This window comes from Cetorhinus maximus, chromosome 8 (genome assembly GCF_964194155.1).
Source record: "Cetorhinus maximus chromosome 8, sCetMax3.hap1.1, whole genome shotgun sequence".
In the NCBI taxonomy this organism is placed as follows: Eukaryota; Metazoa; Chordata; class Chondrichthyes; order Lamniformes; family Cetorhinidae; genus Cetorhinus; species Cetorhinus maximus.
The window spans coordinates 83,683,167-83,700,719 of record NC_135886.1 but is presented as its reverse complement, the minus strand read 5'-3'; the positions used below and the strand labels follow the sequence as shown (position 1 = coordinate 83,700,719).

General features: G+C 40.9%; 1 protein-coding gene across 1 annotated transcript in view; it reads left to right on the top strand.

Annotated features, from left to right (window-relative positions):
• The window catches only part of chm (CHM Rab escort protein), a 141,978-nt gene that overhangs the window by 43,368 nt on the left and 81,057 nt on the right, over positions 1-17,553 (top strand). Inside the window, exons 4-6 of the mRNA XM_078547217.1 lie at positions 2,695-2,816; positions 8,066-8,519; positions 15,273-15,389. Coding sequence (XP_078403343.1) covers positions 2,695-2,816; positions 8,066-8,519; positions 15,273-15,389 — 693 coding nt within the window. The remainder of the gene's footprint in view (positions 1-2,694; positions 2,817-8,065; positions 8,520-15,272; positions 15,390-17,553) is intronic.

The window sequence follows — 17,553 nt, the reverse complement described above, 5'->3', positions numbered from 1 at the left end:
CCAGTGAGCTCTGACCTCCCAAATTCCCCCCGTGAACCCCTTTGGTTCCAATACACTACCCAACCATTGTATTCGGTAATATTTGCCTCCTCATAGCTTTCTTCTTTGACATTAACACAGCGAAGGTAAACTTCCCTTTTCTTTTCGGGCTTGTCACAGATCTCAGATCTGCAGGGTTCATGGATACTGTTGTATAGTGCATTCTAAGCAACAGTATGGATTGCTCAAATTAAATACTCCTTTCGTATACAACCACCACTAATACAGATTGATTATTAAACTTCAAGATAGTTGCTATAATGGCATTTCTCCACTTCCAGAACTTCCTCTATATTTTTACCTCTCACCCGCAGTCACAGAAATCACAATCACACCTACTTTATTTTTATAATCAACTTTCAAATGTCCTGCTCACTGGCCACCTCTTCCCCACAGCTGGCAAACTTCTATTAATCCAAAACTTTAAGTCTGTGTTACTGCATGTACTAGATTGTTCATCACTTCCGCCATTTCCAAACTCCATGCGTTTTCTATCCCTCAGACAGATATTGATTTAAAGTTCTTTGTTTTCTAATCCTCTGTTATCTTGACCACCACTGAAGTAGAGTTGGATTCAATCTGTATGTTACAGCAAACATTTGCTGTTCCACTTTTAGCTTGTTGCTTGTCTCTTGCTTTGTCTACTCTATTGATGCTCATTGAGGTCTTTCAAAACAATGGTACAGAGCGATTGATTGAATTAGACACTGTTCTAGAGCACTGCTGCTACTAGAAAGCTGCTTCACTGATCCTTCAGTCACTTATACTACTGCCATCTGAAATTCTCTCCTTAAATCACCCTACATTGCCAGTTCTCACTTCCGTCTCTTTTAAAAACATATCTCCTCAATCATGCTTTTGGTTCTTCTGTTCCTAGCCCAATTCGGTATCCTCATCTTTTTCTTTGAGGTATCCTACAATATTTCAAGTGGTGGGGTGATAAATAAATACAAGTTCTTCTACTTAATTAATTTTGGCCAATGTTAACGCAGTTCCAACTAGATCTGGGCTCACAGTACTAAAGTGTCAATAGTCTTGTGTCTATGAATACTAAATTGGTAGTTTTGCACAGAACTTGTAGGTCAGTTACAAGAAATGGTCCAACTTCACATTGAAGTAAGTAGTTTTGGGATAGATTAGAGTTTCTCTATGAATTTGGTTTCCTAGCTATCCTGGGAATGTGTGATGCTGGCTCATACAACATTGATCTGTTAGCCAGTTCTTTCACATTTAGCCCAACTGGGGGGAAAATGAGGAGAAATGATTTGCAAAAACAGATGTAAAACCTGAACTAATTGTGCTTTAGCTGCAGGTCAATAAATTGGAAACTACCAGACCCATATGATCTGTTCTCTACCTTCCTGTCTTTCTCCAAAAATAAGCTATGTTGACAGTAGTCAGACTTACGCAAACACCTAAATTGAGTGCAGAAAATGGAATTTATATCTGATAATTTGCTTTCCAAGTAATGGCTTATCACAGATTAGTCGTGCAACACTCAGGCTCTCAAACAATTGTATGTCTGACATTGAAAATTTGGAGATATGGAAAGAATGCATTATAGCCTCCTGTGTACTTATGATATAAAATGAGCTTAAAAGTTAAAATTTGACACACATGCCAATGTGCCTTTTATGCTAGATTTTTTAACATGTCCTAGTGACTCCTTTGGCTGGGTGCCATTTTTTTTTCCTCTGGTTACATTCCTGTGATGCATACAAGGGTGCTATGCTACAATAAAGGTGCCATGTAAATGCACATTCTTGCACTTCCTGTTAGTGTTATTCTGTACCCTGAAAATGGCTGTTTGAGTGCTGCGAACCAGAAATTAACAAGTGAAAAGTTATTCCAAGATGAGCTGCAATGTAATCTGACTATGTGAAAAATCCATTTAAAATTACTTTTTAAAGTTTGTTTATTTTAAGAATAACGGCAATCATCTTGAAAGTCATTGAATCCCTCGCATAACAAATTGGCAAGTGGGGTTAATTTTAGTTTCTGGCGCTGATGGTTTGAAGGAATGACCTCCAGATGATGATGCATCCGTGCAACAATAATGGCTATGTGCCCAAAACAAAAAAAATGCTGATATTTTTAGCAATAATGCTTCCTTTTGTTCATGGCTAACTGTGTGTGTATATATAATCCTCCTGACCTTTTTGTTCTTCATATTAAAGCACAAATTTCCTTTCATTAAAATGTTGTATGTACTATCTTGCATGCCCTTGATATTTTTTCAATGAGAGTCCATGTAAATAAACTGAGGAAAAAAGTTTACAGTTTTTGTGAAAAGGCTGCCTTGTTCCATCTCTTTAAAAAAAAACTTAAAATCTTGACATTTTCTAATATAAAAAAACATAAAAATGTATCGCTTATTGATAAATTTTCATTCCTTGCATTTTTAAAACTATGGCCTGGAAATAATGTGCAGTTGAATATTATAGTGATTTTCGATTGAAAAAGTTTTGCTTAACTTTTAATTAGTAAAATAAGTTAATTAATATATTACCAGTGAACCACATCAGATGATAATGAAAGCCTTCAATTGTAGGCATCTAAGATGAGATGACTTTACGTTATAAGCACCCTAGGTACTGTAGCTGCTTTTCTATTTATTCTGACTTTCCATTCATTTGATTTTAAACCCTATATCAGGGACAGACTTCTGGCAATGCAGAAGTTAGCTGGAAAGACAAGATACTAGAAGAGGAAGATGCCATTCAACTTGGTCAGGTGGATAAATCCATTGAAAATTTGGAAGTCTTCTGCTTTGTAAGGTGTGTTTTTCAAAATGTAATGCTCTTTATTTCCAATAAAAGTTAAAAGGTTCACAGGGTTAAAGTTATTAAAATTTAGTCTCAACTCCAATAGCATTGCCACATTTGGTTAAAAAATGACAATAGCAAAAGAATATTTTGTAATTAGGTGCATTGCATCATCTAAAAGTGCAGTTAAATTGTGTAGATTTCTTTGAAGCATTTCAATCTTCACTGAGCTCAGCTGATTAGCTTGCCTCATAATTTTCTTAACACTGATCCAAACGTTCACACTCACGAACTCACATGTAAACATGAAAGAGCTCACTCTGCTTTTATAATTGCCAGAGGTAAGTGCACAATTCTTCATTTCCACACTATCTCTGAGATGAACTTCCTGGTCTTGTATGTTTGCAGCAAGACTCTCTTCTTACTTGACTAGAGAGCCTTCTGAGTGCCTTTTCTACTAATGAATCCACAAATCCATGACAGCATTCTGGTTTCTGCAGTTGTTTAAAAGAAAACCTCAATAGTTGCTACGGAGTTTTTAATGTTTAGCTACTTCAACTTTAGCTTTGTGTTCTGTGATGAAATATTCAATTAAATTAAAGCATGATATCAATAAATGCTTTCTACTTATTAACATTACTTGACTTTTAAGTTTACAGTCAAATCCTTCCATTTGCGACTTCCTTGTTTACAAATTCACTTAACCCACGCTTTTTACTTTGTAGACAGCATTGCCCATCTTGTGAGCAATGCTCACTTATCCACGGTTTTTTCTCTCTCTTTTCCCGGGGAGCTGGCAGCCATGACGGAGCATCCAGAGCTACAATAACGGCTCTATTCAATTTTAAATCTTCACTAGCATCTAACCTAACTCTCTGCCTATGTGTTTTATAAACCTGTCCCCTAGTTTTCCCACCCGTATAATTCTAACACTTTAGAAAGAATTCAAGGAATCCATGCTTTGGTAATCTCTTGTTAAGAGCAATGACACTATGCTCCGAGGCTCCCCCGTCTGTCCTATACAGGTACTGCACCACGTTTTGCTGGAGAGTCCAGTACTGCCCTTACATGGCTAGAACAGATCTAATTGAATCCCACTCAAAAACGTGTTCCCCCTTTGCGATTTTGCCATTCGTGAGATATTGTGGGAACGTAACCCCCGCGAAAAGTGGGACTTTACTGTATTTGTTTCTTTGAGTAGAGTACTAGCTAGTTGTTTAAATGGCACTGTTTGCATTAAAAGTTTTAGCAAAACTATAGTAGGCACCGGTACTGTCATGTAAATAACTTTGAAATGCATCTTCAAATTATTTTGGCATGGTATTGTTGTTCTTTCTTTTCAGACAGGAATAAAGCTTAATTTTCTTTTCATAAAGACCATGCTCCTGCATTAGACAAAGTTTCTTTCTGTTCTTTTTAATTGCAAATAGATATTTGTTTTGTCAAATTTTCGAGTCTCCTCTGTTGATATTTGCAGATTTCCCTTTTTATTTTACCCAGCAACTTGCCGCCTGTTGCTGAAGTCTCCACAACCCCAAAATGCAGCTTAATATGTGAGAAACATTTACCTTTATGAAATATGCTTTTCTATCTAGTCGTTTTGTAGTGCAGAACTTGAGTATTACTGAAAAAAGAGATGTGTCAAAGCTTTTTGTCTTGCAATCATCAAGACACTTTGCAAGAATACCAATATAAGGGGAAAACAACAATTTATACTGTATGAGAAGAGAGTGCTGATTGGTTGACAAGTGGACTCTGGTCCAGGCATTGCCCTGGAAAATGCATCAATTGATGATGACTGACACTTAACTGCCAAGCATTATTTGAAATTTAAACCAGGCAGCTTGACCCTGATTGGTCAAGGCATTGCCCTGAGGAATGAGTCAGTGAATGGCTGTCGCCTATTTTGTTTAGCTGAAACAGACGCAATGTGTGTACATGTTCTTTCTGTCTGCAAAGAACAGGGCCCTGTATATTAATATATGTAGCTTCCAGTACATGCAAATATGCCGCACTGTGAGACCGACTGACGATCTTAAATTTGTTGTCAGAATAATTCTAAGCACACTGAAGATTATTTAGCAAATGTTGGCCAATTGCGGAATCGTATCTAATGTTAGACACTCTGCTTAAGCTTTGCAAGCACGGGCTGGATGGATAAGGTCTGTACTTTGCCCGTTGCGAACAGCAGCTGGGACATGCTGTTTGATACGATCAACCAGTCTTTGGGATGTATGGCCACATAGCTAGCATAACACTGGCACTGAAATCATATACCACGTTACTCACTTGTGTGATATGTAGAATCTATTCTTGGCAGCATCCTGTTAGTGGTGAATAACACTCATTGCTGCTGCAGAGTAGCTCTGTGAAACAACTAGCTTCACCTGTTGCTCAAATTTTTGAGACACCTTGCCCTTCCAGCATAATCTTGGGTAGACTGGCACTTTTCAAGGCCAAAAGTGATGGCCTTGATAGTTCATGAGTTTGTGTGATATACAACGCGAAATGTTCTGATGAGGGTGGCGATTATCTTTCGATGTCTTTGATGTGCCCTATTTCAGCATCAAACTTGCAAGTTGAGCAAATGGCTCAGGTGCTATTTACAAGGTTGTCAATAAGACCAATTGGCCAATTCATTGGCAGAACTAATCATAGATAAGATAGGGTGCAAAGGGACATCATTTGGGCGGCCCATACAAACACAAATGCAGTGAGCCATCAGGAAGAACCCTGTCATGTATATCACATGGCAGCTCATTGCTCTTACACAAGTTCAGCAAGCGTATTTTTTTTTAGCTTACTTTCGAGCAAGACAGTCCGATCATGATGAGCGGCAGGTCCAATGGATACGAATTTGGACCCGTAATTAAGAATGGCGTGCATTTTGTTGATATAGCCAAGCTTTAAGTATGTAGGCCATACATCCCAAAGACTGGCAGATTGTATCAAATAGCAAATCCCAGCCACTGTTCACAATGGACAAGGAATAGACCATACCCAACCAGCCCATGCTTGAAAAACTCAGAACACAGTTTCCAACATTAGATGTGATTCTGCGATTGGACAACAATTTGCTAAATAATCCTCAGCATGCTAAGAATTACGCTGACAACCAATTTAAGATTGTCAGTCGGGCTTGCAGTGTGGCGCATTTGCGTGTACTAGAAACTACATATATTAGTAGACAGGGCCCTGTTCTTTGCAGACAGAAAGAACATGTACACACATTGCACCTATTTCAGCTAAACAAAACAAGTGACAGCCATTCGCTGACTCATTACTCGGAAATGCCCTGACCAAGCAGGGCCAAGCTGCCTGGTTTAAATTTCAAACAATGCTCGGCAGTTAACTGTCAGTCACCATTGGTGAATTCTCCATTGCAACGCCTCTACCAATTAGTCCACTTTGCAACCAATCAGCACTGTATTCTCATACAGTATAAATTGTTGCTTTCTCCTCATTGGTATTGCAAAGTGTCCTGATGAGTGCAAGTCGAAAAGCTTTCACATCTCTTTCTTCAGCCTTTCTATGTGTGTATTTGATCTTGATTCACGTAAATCTAATGCAACAAAGAACTACTTCTCGGTCTCTCTGCTTTCAGCAGTCATGAGGGGTTAAACTTAAGATAAGTATCCAATTTAGTTGCCTGGCTGTATCTTTCATATGCCTCTGTACCTCTCTTCCTCTACTCCCTTTTTAAAAAAAATGCTAAGTACTTTTTATACTGAATGCAAGGTATGAGCAGATTTGAATGTGAATGTTGTAAGGGGATGGCTTTGGTGCCAGATACTCAATTTTTATATCCTTCCAAATGAGCTGGGAAAATAAAACTGATAGATGAAATCCTAATTTTAATGAATGACACTTAACCTGGGAAAGCCATTGTATAAGGCGGACTATGTTAACGAGCTTTACCTGAAATAAAGAGTTCTGCATGCATCTCGTTTCACATTGATCTAAACTCATTGTTTTGTATACTCTTTTATATTGCATAAGTTCTGGGTTTTTTTTAAATTTACCTCGGTCCACCACCGGAGGTCTTGTGGAACAGTGGTAGCATCCCTGCCTCTGGGCTAGAAGCTCCGGGTTTAAGTTCCACCACATTACCTGATGGTCATGAAAGGTGCTTTCTTAACGTGATCAAACAGGTTGATTATCAGCTTGTAAGTCTTCCCAAGGTTTTGACCATATTAGCACTTCCATTTGATGCACTTGAAACCTACCTTGATCGTTTTGTTTTACTGATCCCACACACCTGAAATATCAATGTGAGAATAAAACTTTTCAATCACTCCTGACATATGTTGATGAAACAAAAGATGTAATATAATTCAGGTTATTTGTTTTATTTCAAAAGACCTAATTTCCAAGTAAAATAATAATTGAGTTGACAGTTGTATACCATTATGTTCTAAATCAACTGGCAAAGAAATTCCCAAGGAAAACCAAAGCTTATTCTGCTGGGCAATGAATACCTTGGTGAATCAATGTCTGAAGGCTTTAAGTCTTGACTCTCAAGGTTGACAGTTTCCAAGCTTTCGCCTTTTTATCAAGGTGTATTCTGGAAGAAGGATGTAACATGAACTCCTGCTTTGGTGTATTCCTGTGTGTAGTGGTTAAATGAAAAATGATGAATTGTCTTTTTGAATTGGTGGTCTTCCCTCTTTGTATCCGAAAAATAAACTTCAAAATAATTCTTGTCTTCCTTCCCAATATCTGATTTAAAATGCCTCATGCTTGGTTCACTTGAAATTACTCACTGATTCTATGAAGGTATCTATCCTGTGTCTCCCATTGTCCACGTGAACTGAGTGGGAGTTTTGGGGAGACACAGTGAGGTGGGGGGAGCATCTGGGGTTGTGGTGGTTTTGTAGTGCAAAGTTTGGAGGCAGTCACAGCTCATTCGTTCACTGCATGCAAGTTCTGGAGAGGTCATCTTGATTTTTTTCCCCCTGTTGCAAAGTAAGTTTATTAAGATCACGATAATTACAAACTGAGCAGGCCACTAGGCTCGTTGTGCTTCATCCCTCCATTGCAGTATCCAATTATTTCTTAAATGATTCTATAACTTTACTACTACTAAACACCAGGAGTCCATTCCATGTGTTACTCACATGTTGAGAAGAATTTCCTGATATCTGTTCTAATTTACCTTTTAGTTATTTGATCCTGTCCTAACATCTTAATTACCGGAAAGAAGGGTGATAAAATTACATCTTATGGTATTTCTGATTTGCATTGTTTTTTCCAATTGATAGCACAGCTACAGAGGAAAACGTTGTTGAAATAGGAGCACTTGAAAATAAGCAAACTAATGTGGATTCCAACACTGCAATAGAGAATGCAGTATTGGGCAGTCAAGATGAGAAAAATCAAACGTGTAAAGTTACAAGCATTGGTGGTGCAGAATCTCCTCTAGAAAATCTCGAGGATCAAGACTCTCCACTCTCAACAAAGGAGGAAGTTTCTTCTGAAAAAATTCAGCAGAAGGACAAACCTTGTCCTGGCCATGTCCCTTCATCCACAGCCACGGAAATAAGCCTGGCCACAAAGGAAATCACTGACAATATGCCTTCAGTTGAGGTGGAAGCTGACAATAAAGACCAAACTACTGATGCTTCTGCTCAAGAAGTGAAGAAAGAAGCAAAAAAACTGACTTACTCGCAGATTGCAAAGGACGGCAGGAAATTTAACATTGACTTGACTTCAAAGGTACCAACTTTGTTTTTGCTCACTAATAATTTTTAAGGCATTCAGATAATTAAAAGCTGAATTTGTAAAGTTAAAAATAGGACTTGACATTAGTTTGGTTTGCTTGTAGCTACAGAGTTCTGATGTGTGGTTTACCTTTATTTCCATGAGTGTCCTCTTTTGTCTGTACTTCTAAACATCCATGTCCATTTCACTGATGGAAGAAACGATGCACAACTAGCCTGCAAAAGCATTTGTTCTTTGCTTTGCGATTTCTAATCAAACTCTTCATGATAATGTAAAATGAGGGTCAAACAAAGGATCAATGAAGGTTCTTTGCCTAGTGTGAATGCTTTTCATGTGTCTATTATGAATCCCAATATCAATAACATCCATTTTGTATTGAGAGAGCAGCAAATTCATGCCTGTGTTTCCTTTTAATGCTATAATGCTGCAACCTTTTAAATGTGATTTTCTATGAGGCTAATGTGGTTTGAGGACTTTTTATTTGTTCCTGGGATGTAGGCCTCACTGGCTAGGCCAGCATTTATTGCCCTTGAGAAGGTGGTAGTGAACTGCCGCCTTGAACCGCTATAGTCCATGTGCTGTAGGAACACTCACAGTGGCTTGGAGGGTAACTTCCAGGTGGTGGTGTTCCCATGTGTCTGCTACCCTTGGCCTTCTAGATGGAAGTGGTCATGGGTTTGAAAGGTGCTGCCTAAGGAGTTCCCAAGGTGAGTTCCTGCAATGCATCTTATAGATGGTATACACTGATGCCACTGTGCGTTGGTGGTGGAGGGAGTGAATGTTTGTGGATGGGGTGCGAATCAAGTGGGCTGCTTTGTCCTGGATGGTGTCAAGCTTCTTGAGTGTTGTTGGAGCTTCACTCATCCAGGCAAGTGGAGAGTATTCCATCACACTCCTGACTAGTGCCTTGTAGATGGTGGACAGGTTTTGGGGAATCTGGATGTGAGTTACTCGCCGTAGGATTGCTAGCCTCTGACCTGCTCTTGTAGCCGCAGTATTTATATGGCTAGTCCAGTTCAGCTCCTGGTCAATGGTAACCACCACCACCACCACACACACACACACCCCCCCCTCCCCAGGATGTTGTTAGTGGGGCATTCAGTGATGGTAATGCCATTGAAAGTTAAGGGGCGGTGGTTAGATTCTCTCTCGTTGGAGATAGTCATTGCCTGGCACTTGTGTGGCGTGAATGTCACTTGCCACTTATCAGCCCAAGCCTGTATATTGTCCAAGTCCCCACTTCTGACCTTATGATGGAAGGAAGGTCATTGATGAAGCAGCTAAAGAAGGTTGGGCCTCGGACACTGCTACCCTGAGAAATTCCTGCAGTGATGTCCTGGAACTGAGATGATTGACATCCAACAACCACAACCATCTTTCTTTGTACTAGGAGAGTTTTCCCCCGATGCCCATAGACTGCAGTTTTGCTAGGGCTCCTTGATGCCACACCCGGTCAAATGCTGCCTTGATTTCAAGGGCAGTCACTTTCATCTCACCTCTGAAGTTCAGTTCTTTTGTCTATGTTTGAACCAAGGCTGTAATGGGGTCAGGAGCAGAGTGGCCCTGGCAGAACCCAAACTGAGCATCAGTGAGCAGGTTATTGCTAAGCAAGTGCCGCTTGATGGCAGTGTTGATGACCCCTTCCATCACTTTACTAATGATTGAGAATAAACTGGGGTGGTAATTGCCCAGGTTGGATTTGTCCTGCTTTTTGTGTACAGGACATACCTGGGCAATTTTCCACATTGCTGTGTTGCTGCTTCGCCAGGTTGACACCTCATTTTTAGGTATGTCTGACATTGCTCCTGGCATGCCCTCCTACACTCTTCATTGAACCAGGATCGATCCTCTGTCTTGGTGGCAATGGTAGAGTGCAGGCTATGGAGAGACATGAAGTTGCAGGTTGTGGTCGAGTACATTTCTGCTGCTGCTGATTGCCCACAGTGCCTCATAGATGCTCAGCCTCGAGCTGCTAGATCTGTTTGAAATTTATCCCACTTAGCATGATGATAGTGCCACACAACACATTGGAGGGCATCCTCAACGTGAAGACGGGACTTCGTCTCCACAAGTACTGTGTGGTGGTCATTCCTACCGATTCTGTCGTGGACAGATGCACCTGCGACAAGCAGGTTGGTGAGGATGAGGTCAAGTATGTTTTTCCCTCTTGTTGGTTCCCTCACCACCTGCCACAGACCCAGTCTCGCAGCTGTGTCCTTTAGGACTCAGCCAGCTCGGTCAGTAGTGGTGCTACCGAGCCACTCTTGGTGATGGACATTAAAGCCTCCCACCCGGAGTATATCCTGCACCCTTGGTGCATCCTCCAAGTGATGTTCAACATGAAGGAGGACTGATTCGTCAGTTGAGGAGGGGTGATAGGTGGTAATCATCAAGAGGTTTCCTTGCCCATGCTTGACATGATGCCATTGGACTTCATATGGTCGCGAATTGATGTTGAGGACTCCCAGGGCAAGTCCCCCCCCCTGACTGTATGCTACTGTGCTGCCACCTCTGCTGGGTTTGTCCTGCTGGTGGGACAGGACATACCCAGAGGTGGTGATGGTGGTGTCTGAGATGTTTTCTGTAAGGTATGTTTCCGTGAGTATGACTGTCAGGTTGTTGCTTGACTAGTCTAAGACAGCTCTCCCAACTTTGACACACACCGCCAGCTGTTAGTAAGGGGTACTTGGCAGGGCTGAGTTTGCTGTTGTTGTTTCCAGTGTCTAGGTCGATGCCAGGTGGTTAGTCCAGTTTCATGCCTTTTAGATGTTTTTAGCAGTTTGATACAACTGAGTGGCTTGCTAGGCCATTTCAGAGGAAATTTAAGAGTCAACAATATTGCTGTGGCTTTTGAGTCACATGTCATAGAGGTCTACAGCACAGAAAAAGGCCCTTCGGCCCATCGAGTCTGAGCCGGCCAAACAAGTACCTAACTATTCTAATCCCATTTTCCAGCACGAGGCCCGTAGCCATATATGCCATGGCATCGCAAATGCACATCCAAATATTTCTTAAATGTTATGAGGATTTCTGCCTCTACCACCCTTTCAGGCAGTGAGTTCCAGATACCCACCACCCTCTGGGTGAAAACATTTTTCCTCACATCCCCTCTAAATCTCCTGCCCCTTACCTTAAATCTATGCTCCCTGGTTATTGATCCCTCCACTAAGGGGAAAATTTCCTCCCTGTCTACCCTATCTATGCCCCTGATAATTTTATACACCTCAAATATGTTCCCGCTCAATCTCCTCTGCTCAGGGAAAATAACCCCAGTCTATCCAATATCTCCTCATAACTAAAACTCTCCAGCCCAGGCAACATCCTGATAAATCTCCTCTGCACTCTCTCTAATGCAATCACATCCTTCTTATAATGCGGATTCTAGAACTGCACGCAATACTCTAGCTGTGGCCTAACCAGCGTTTTATACAGTTCCAGCGTAACCTCCCCTTAGCAAAACCATGCTGACTGTCCTTGATTAATCCCTGCCTCTCCAAGTGTAGTTTAATTCTATGCCTCGGCTAATAAAGGCAAGTATATCCCATATGCCTTCTTAACCACCTTATCTACCTGTCCCGCTACCTTAAGGGACCGGTGGACATGCACACCAAGGCTCCTCTGATCCTCAGTACTTCCCAGGGTTCTACCATTCATCGTGTATTCCCGCGCCTTGTTTGTCCTGCCCAAGCACATCACCTCACACTTATACGGATTAAATTCCATTTGCCACTGATCAGCCCATCTGACCAGCCCGCCCATATCCTCCTGTAAGCTAAGGTTATCCTCCTCACTATTTAACACCTCACCAATTTTCGTGTCATGCGTGAACTTACTGATCAACCCTCCTACATACAAGTCTAAATCATTTATATATGCCACAAACAGCAAGGGACCCAGCACTGATTCCTGTGGAACCCCACTGGACACAGGCATCCAGTTACAAAAACACCCCTCGACCAACACCCACTGCTTCCTGCCACTCAGCCAATTCTGAATCCAATTTGCCAAATTGCCTTGGATCCCATGGGCTCTGACCTTCGTTATCAGTCTCCCATGCGGGACCTAATCAAAAGCCTTGCTGAAGTCCAAGTAGGCTATGTCAAATGCATAGCCCTCACCTACACACCTGGTCATCTTTTCGAAAAATTCAATCAAATTGGTCAGACATGACCTCCCCTTAACAAAACCATGCTGACTGTCCTTGATTAATCCCTGCCTCTCCAAGTGTAGATTAATTCTGTCCCTCGGAATTGCTTCCAATAGTTTCCCCACCACTAAGGTTTCGACTGACTGGCCTGTAGTTCCCTGGTTTATCCCTTCCTCCCTTCTTGAATAATGGTACCACATTGGCTGTCCTCCAGCACCTCTCCTGTGGCCAGAGAATTATTGAAAATTATTGCCAACGCCCCTGCTATCTCCTCCCTTGCCTCACTCAACAGCCTGGGATACATTTCATCCGGGCCTGGAGATTTATCTACTTCTAAGCCTGCCAGACCACTTAGAACCTCCTCCCTTTCTATGCTAATTTCTTTAATTATATCACAGTCCTTCTGCCTGATTTCCATAGCCACATCGTCCCTCTCACTTGTGAACACCGACACAAAGTATTCATTTAGAACCCTACCTAAGTCTTCCGTCTCCACAAGCAAATTACCACTATGGTCCTTAATAGGCCCTACTCTTTCTCTAGTTATCTTCTTACTCTTAATGTACTTGTAAAATAACTTTGGATTTTCCTTTATTTTACCTGCCAATGTTTTTTCATGCCCCCTTTTTGCTCTCCTAACTTCCTTTTTAAGTTCCCCCCTATACATTCTATACTCCTCTAGGGCTTCCGCCGTTTTGAGCTCTCGGTATCTCGGTATCTGCCCTTTTTCTCTTTATCCAACCCTGTTTATCCCTCGACATCCAGGGTTCCCTGGATTTGTTGGTCCCACCCTTTGTCTCTACTGGAATATGTTGGCCCTGTGCTCTCCCTATTTCCTCCTTGAATGAGTCCCACTGCTCTGTCGCAGATGTACCTAAAAGTAGCTGCACTCAGTCCACTCGGCCAAATCATATCTGACCTTATTAAAGTCGGCTTACCCCAATTTAGAACTCTGATTTCTGGCCAACCCTTGTCCTTTTCCATAACATCCTTGAATCTAACAGAGTTACGATCACTATCTGCAAAATGCTCCCCCACTGATACCTCTACCATTTGCCCGGCTTCATTCCCTAAAATTAAGTCCAGGACCGCCCCCTCTCTTGTAGGACCTTCTACGTACTGGCTTAAAAAGCTCTCTTGGATGCATTTTAAGAATTCCAATCCCTCTAAACCTATCACACTATGACTAACCCAGTTAATGTTGAGGAAGTTGAAATCCCCTACTATTACTACCCTATTATTTTTATACTTCTCTGAAATTTGCCTACATATCTGCTCTTCTATTTCTCTGACTGTTTGGGGGCCTATAGTACACTCCCAGCAATGTAATTGCTCTTTTTTTGTTTTTCAGTTCTACCCATATGGCTTCATTTAGGAGCCTTTTAAGATGTCATCCCTTCCTACTGCTGTAATTGATTCCTTGATCAATATTGCGATACCCGCCCCTCTTTTACCTCCTTCCCTGTCTCGACTGAAGACCCTATATCCTGGAATATTGAGCTGCCAATCCTGCCCCTCTCTCAACCATGTCTCCGTGACAGCAATGGCATCATACTTCCATGTGTTAACTTGTGCCCTCAACTCATCTGCCTTATTCGCCAGACTCCTTGCATTAAAATAAATACCATCCAACCTTGCCAAACTCCCTTGTGCCTTAACTGGCCTATAATTTCTATACCTTCCAGCCTCACTTGCTCTTTCTTCTAATTTTGGCTGTGCGTCTCCCCCTGCCGAACCTTCTCTCAGGATCCCATCCCCCTGCCAAGTTAGTTTAAACCCTCCCCAACAGCACTAGCAAACCTCCCCACAAGGATGTTGGTCCCATTCCAGTTCAGGTGCAACCCGTCCGCCTTGTACAGGTCCCACCAACCCCAGAAACGGTCCCAATGTCCCAGAAATCTAAAGCCCTCCCTCCTGCACATCTGTGCAGCCACGCATTAATCTGGACTAACCTCCTATTTCTATACTCATTACCGCGTGGCACCAGAATGTAGGCCAGACCAGGTAAGGATGGCAGATTTCCACATAGTCTCTGGTGCTCCCCTGCCTCATGCCCACAGGTGACCCCCCCACCCTCGGTCTCACACCCACAGGTGCCCTCCCCTCACTGTCTCTTCCCTGGGCTTGATGCAACTTCTCCCTCCCCGGGCTACAGCCCCACAATACCATCATTTCCCTCGGCCCATCAGCCCTCGGCACACTCACCGACGCTGGTGTTCGCTACTCCTCCAACCAGAGACTGTTTATTTCCCTAATGTGGGAAAGGAGCAGTCTCTGATTGGAAGAGCAGCTCCATGCAGAATCTTCCATTGAAACTCACTTGTTCTACCTGAATTTTGAAAATTGGCTCTGGGAGCCACACATTGGACAAGCCTGGTATAGATGGTGGACAGGAAAATAGAGTTGAGGCTACAATCAGATCAGCAATTCAAATGGCGAAACAGGCCCCGAGAGGAGGAATGGCCTCCTCTTAATTCCTTTGAGCATTATAATCAAATTTTAGAACCATGTAAAATTTATGTATCTGAGACCATTTCAGTGATCTTAAAATTGAATTTCAAGCCTTGCTAAATATAACTGGAATATTTGTGTTCTTCCAGTTTCTGTATTCCCGTGGCTCCTTAGTTGATCTTCTTATCAAATCCAATGTCAGTCGGTATGCAGAATTCAAAAATATCACCAGGATACTTACTTTTCAAGGAGGAAAAGTTGAACAGGTATTCTATCATTTCTCTTTATTAGCTTCTTTGAATTAATAGGCTTTGGACAATAAGATGCAGACAAATGCTTGAACCCCAATGCACTTGCTAGCCATTTAAATCCAGTCTAGGACACTTTTAATTGTGGACATAAGCTGCCGCTGTATCACCCATTTGTGAACTATATTGCAAACATATTAGCTGCAAATTATGCAAAAACTTCTTTAGAAGCATAGCAAGAAAACAGGATTAAAGCATAACCTTACATACATGTTTAATATCAGTAAATACATCCTAGAATTATAAATTTGGAAAGGACTCAGTTTATTTTTCATAGTTGACTTCAATCTAGGCCCAATTTCACAATTTTCTTTTATAGCAAGTATGTGTACTGGCAAAATTGCAATCCTGATTATTTCTCTCTTGTGCCCCAGTTATGTTGAGCATGACAGTATCGGATGTGTTTTCAAGTGAATAATCATATTCATAGTTGAATTGCAAGGGACAAAGGAGGAAATGCAGAACTCCATGCATAGATATTCAAACTCCAAAAGCCAGTTGATCATCAAGATTGTCCTCCCTCTGTCCATGTTAAAGTAATTTATAAAAACTGAGAATAAATGTGATTTGAAGTTGAATGGAAAGGCAATTAAAGAAGGGGAAGTTGTCTTATGAAAGAGGTGAGATAAGGAGCAACATAGAAGATATGAAGAGATCGGTGAGAAAACATAATTTCTTGATTTGGATTTCCTTCGATGTTGAGCATGTGATTGATTTATCTCTAAAGTTCATGCAGCCATTCATCAAAATACTCAAATGTTAATTTAGCTAGTGCAACTGTGGTTAAATAGCCTATAAACTGCTGAAGTATTTATAGCTGACATGTAACCCCAGATAGCTCTCTCAATGAAGGCTCTACCTCATCATTAATAGAGAAAAAGCAATGAATAGTACTGCCCAAGGAGAAGTTCACTAACAGTGTACTTTTTATTTGCTGTTTTTGTTGTAGTGAGCTTGTATTTTTGTCTGAAAAACAAGTTATATATTTACTCACGATTACTTTTGAGCAAATATCACACCAATGATTTTCAATTTGCAGTATTGTTTCAAGTCTATAGGTACTTTACTTTATAAAACATTGGAGAAATGATTAACTTCTGGTTTGTCTATGGAAAACATTGTTGATGGTTCTTTCTGGATTACTATCATCACTAACAAAATGATGAGTTAGATAATAAAACATTTGCAGAGCTGTTTTCCACAGGAAATACTACATTCTGACTAAAACAAGTGTCATTATGACAAAAGTAGGAAAACTGTTGTCGTTGAAAAATCTATCAAATCCATATTACGTCTCAACCCAAGTATAGTTTTAAAAAAGAACCACTACTCTCTGATCTCAATTCCCTTACTATTAAATAATCAAGGTTCCGCATAGTGGAAATAAGAGATGTGCAATCTTGATTCTTGTCCCTTGTTCTTTGATGTTGCATCTATATAATACTCCTATCCATGATTGGGTAACGTATTTTGGCTCCAAGCAAGCTTCTTTATTGAGAGTACAAACCAGACTACCTGACGCTAGAGACAAATGAGGAAAATGGCTGTGTTCTTTTATTCTGCTTGTTGAGGCTGTTTTAAGTTTCAAGTGAAATGCCTCAGAAATATTTTGTAAATACACTTTGTAATAAATAAAAATATAACAAGCAGACACCTTAAAGAAATGGTGTTTGATCAGATCCATATCACAGACTTCCAGTAGACAAAACAGAAAGTGAAGTGCAGAATATTTTTCCAGCACCTTTTCTCTTTCTGGCTATGTACCTGGCAGGTAAATTTAGTTTTTTTCTATGTTACAGAAATATTTGTCATATCTACCAATGTTATAATTTTTGTCAATTAGTTAGATCACCTCCTTGCTTTGGCAACCTTTTATTATGTATGTTTTTAAAGCTCAGTCTTCTGAGGAGGCTTACACAGGAGGATTGCTGATCGCATAGACTAGCTCTATGCTGCCAAGAAACATTATGACTGCATTGCTTTACAGTCTTATCTGAAATCTCATCATTAGTAGGTTTGCCTGTGACATCAGAAATAGAGGCTGGCACAAGTGGTTTGGGGATACTCTATGATGATGTAAGGAATAATTTGTGTACGTTTAAGCTTTCTTATTCTGATTACT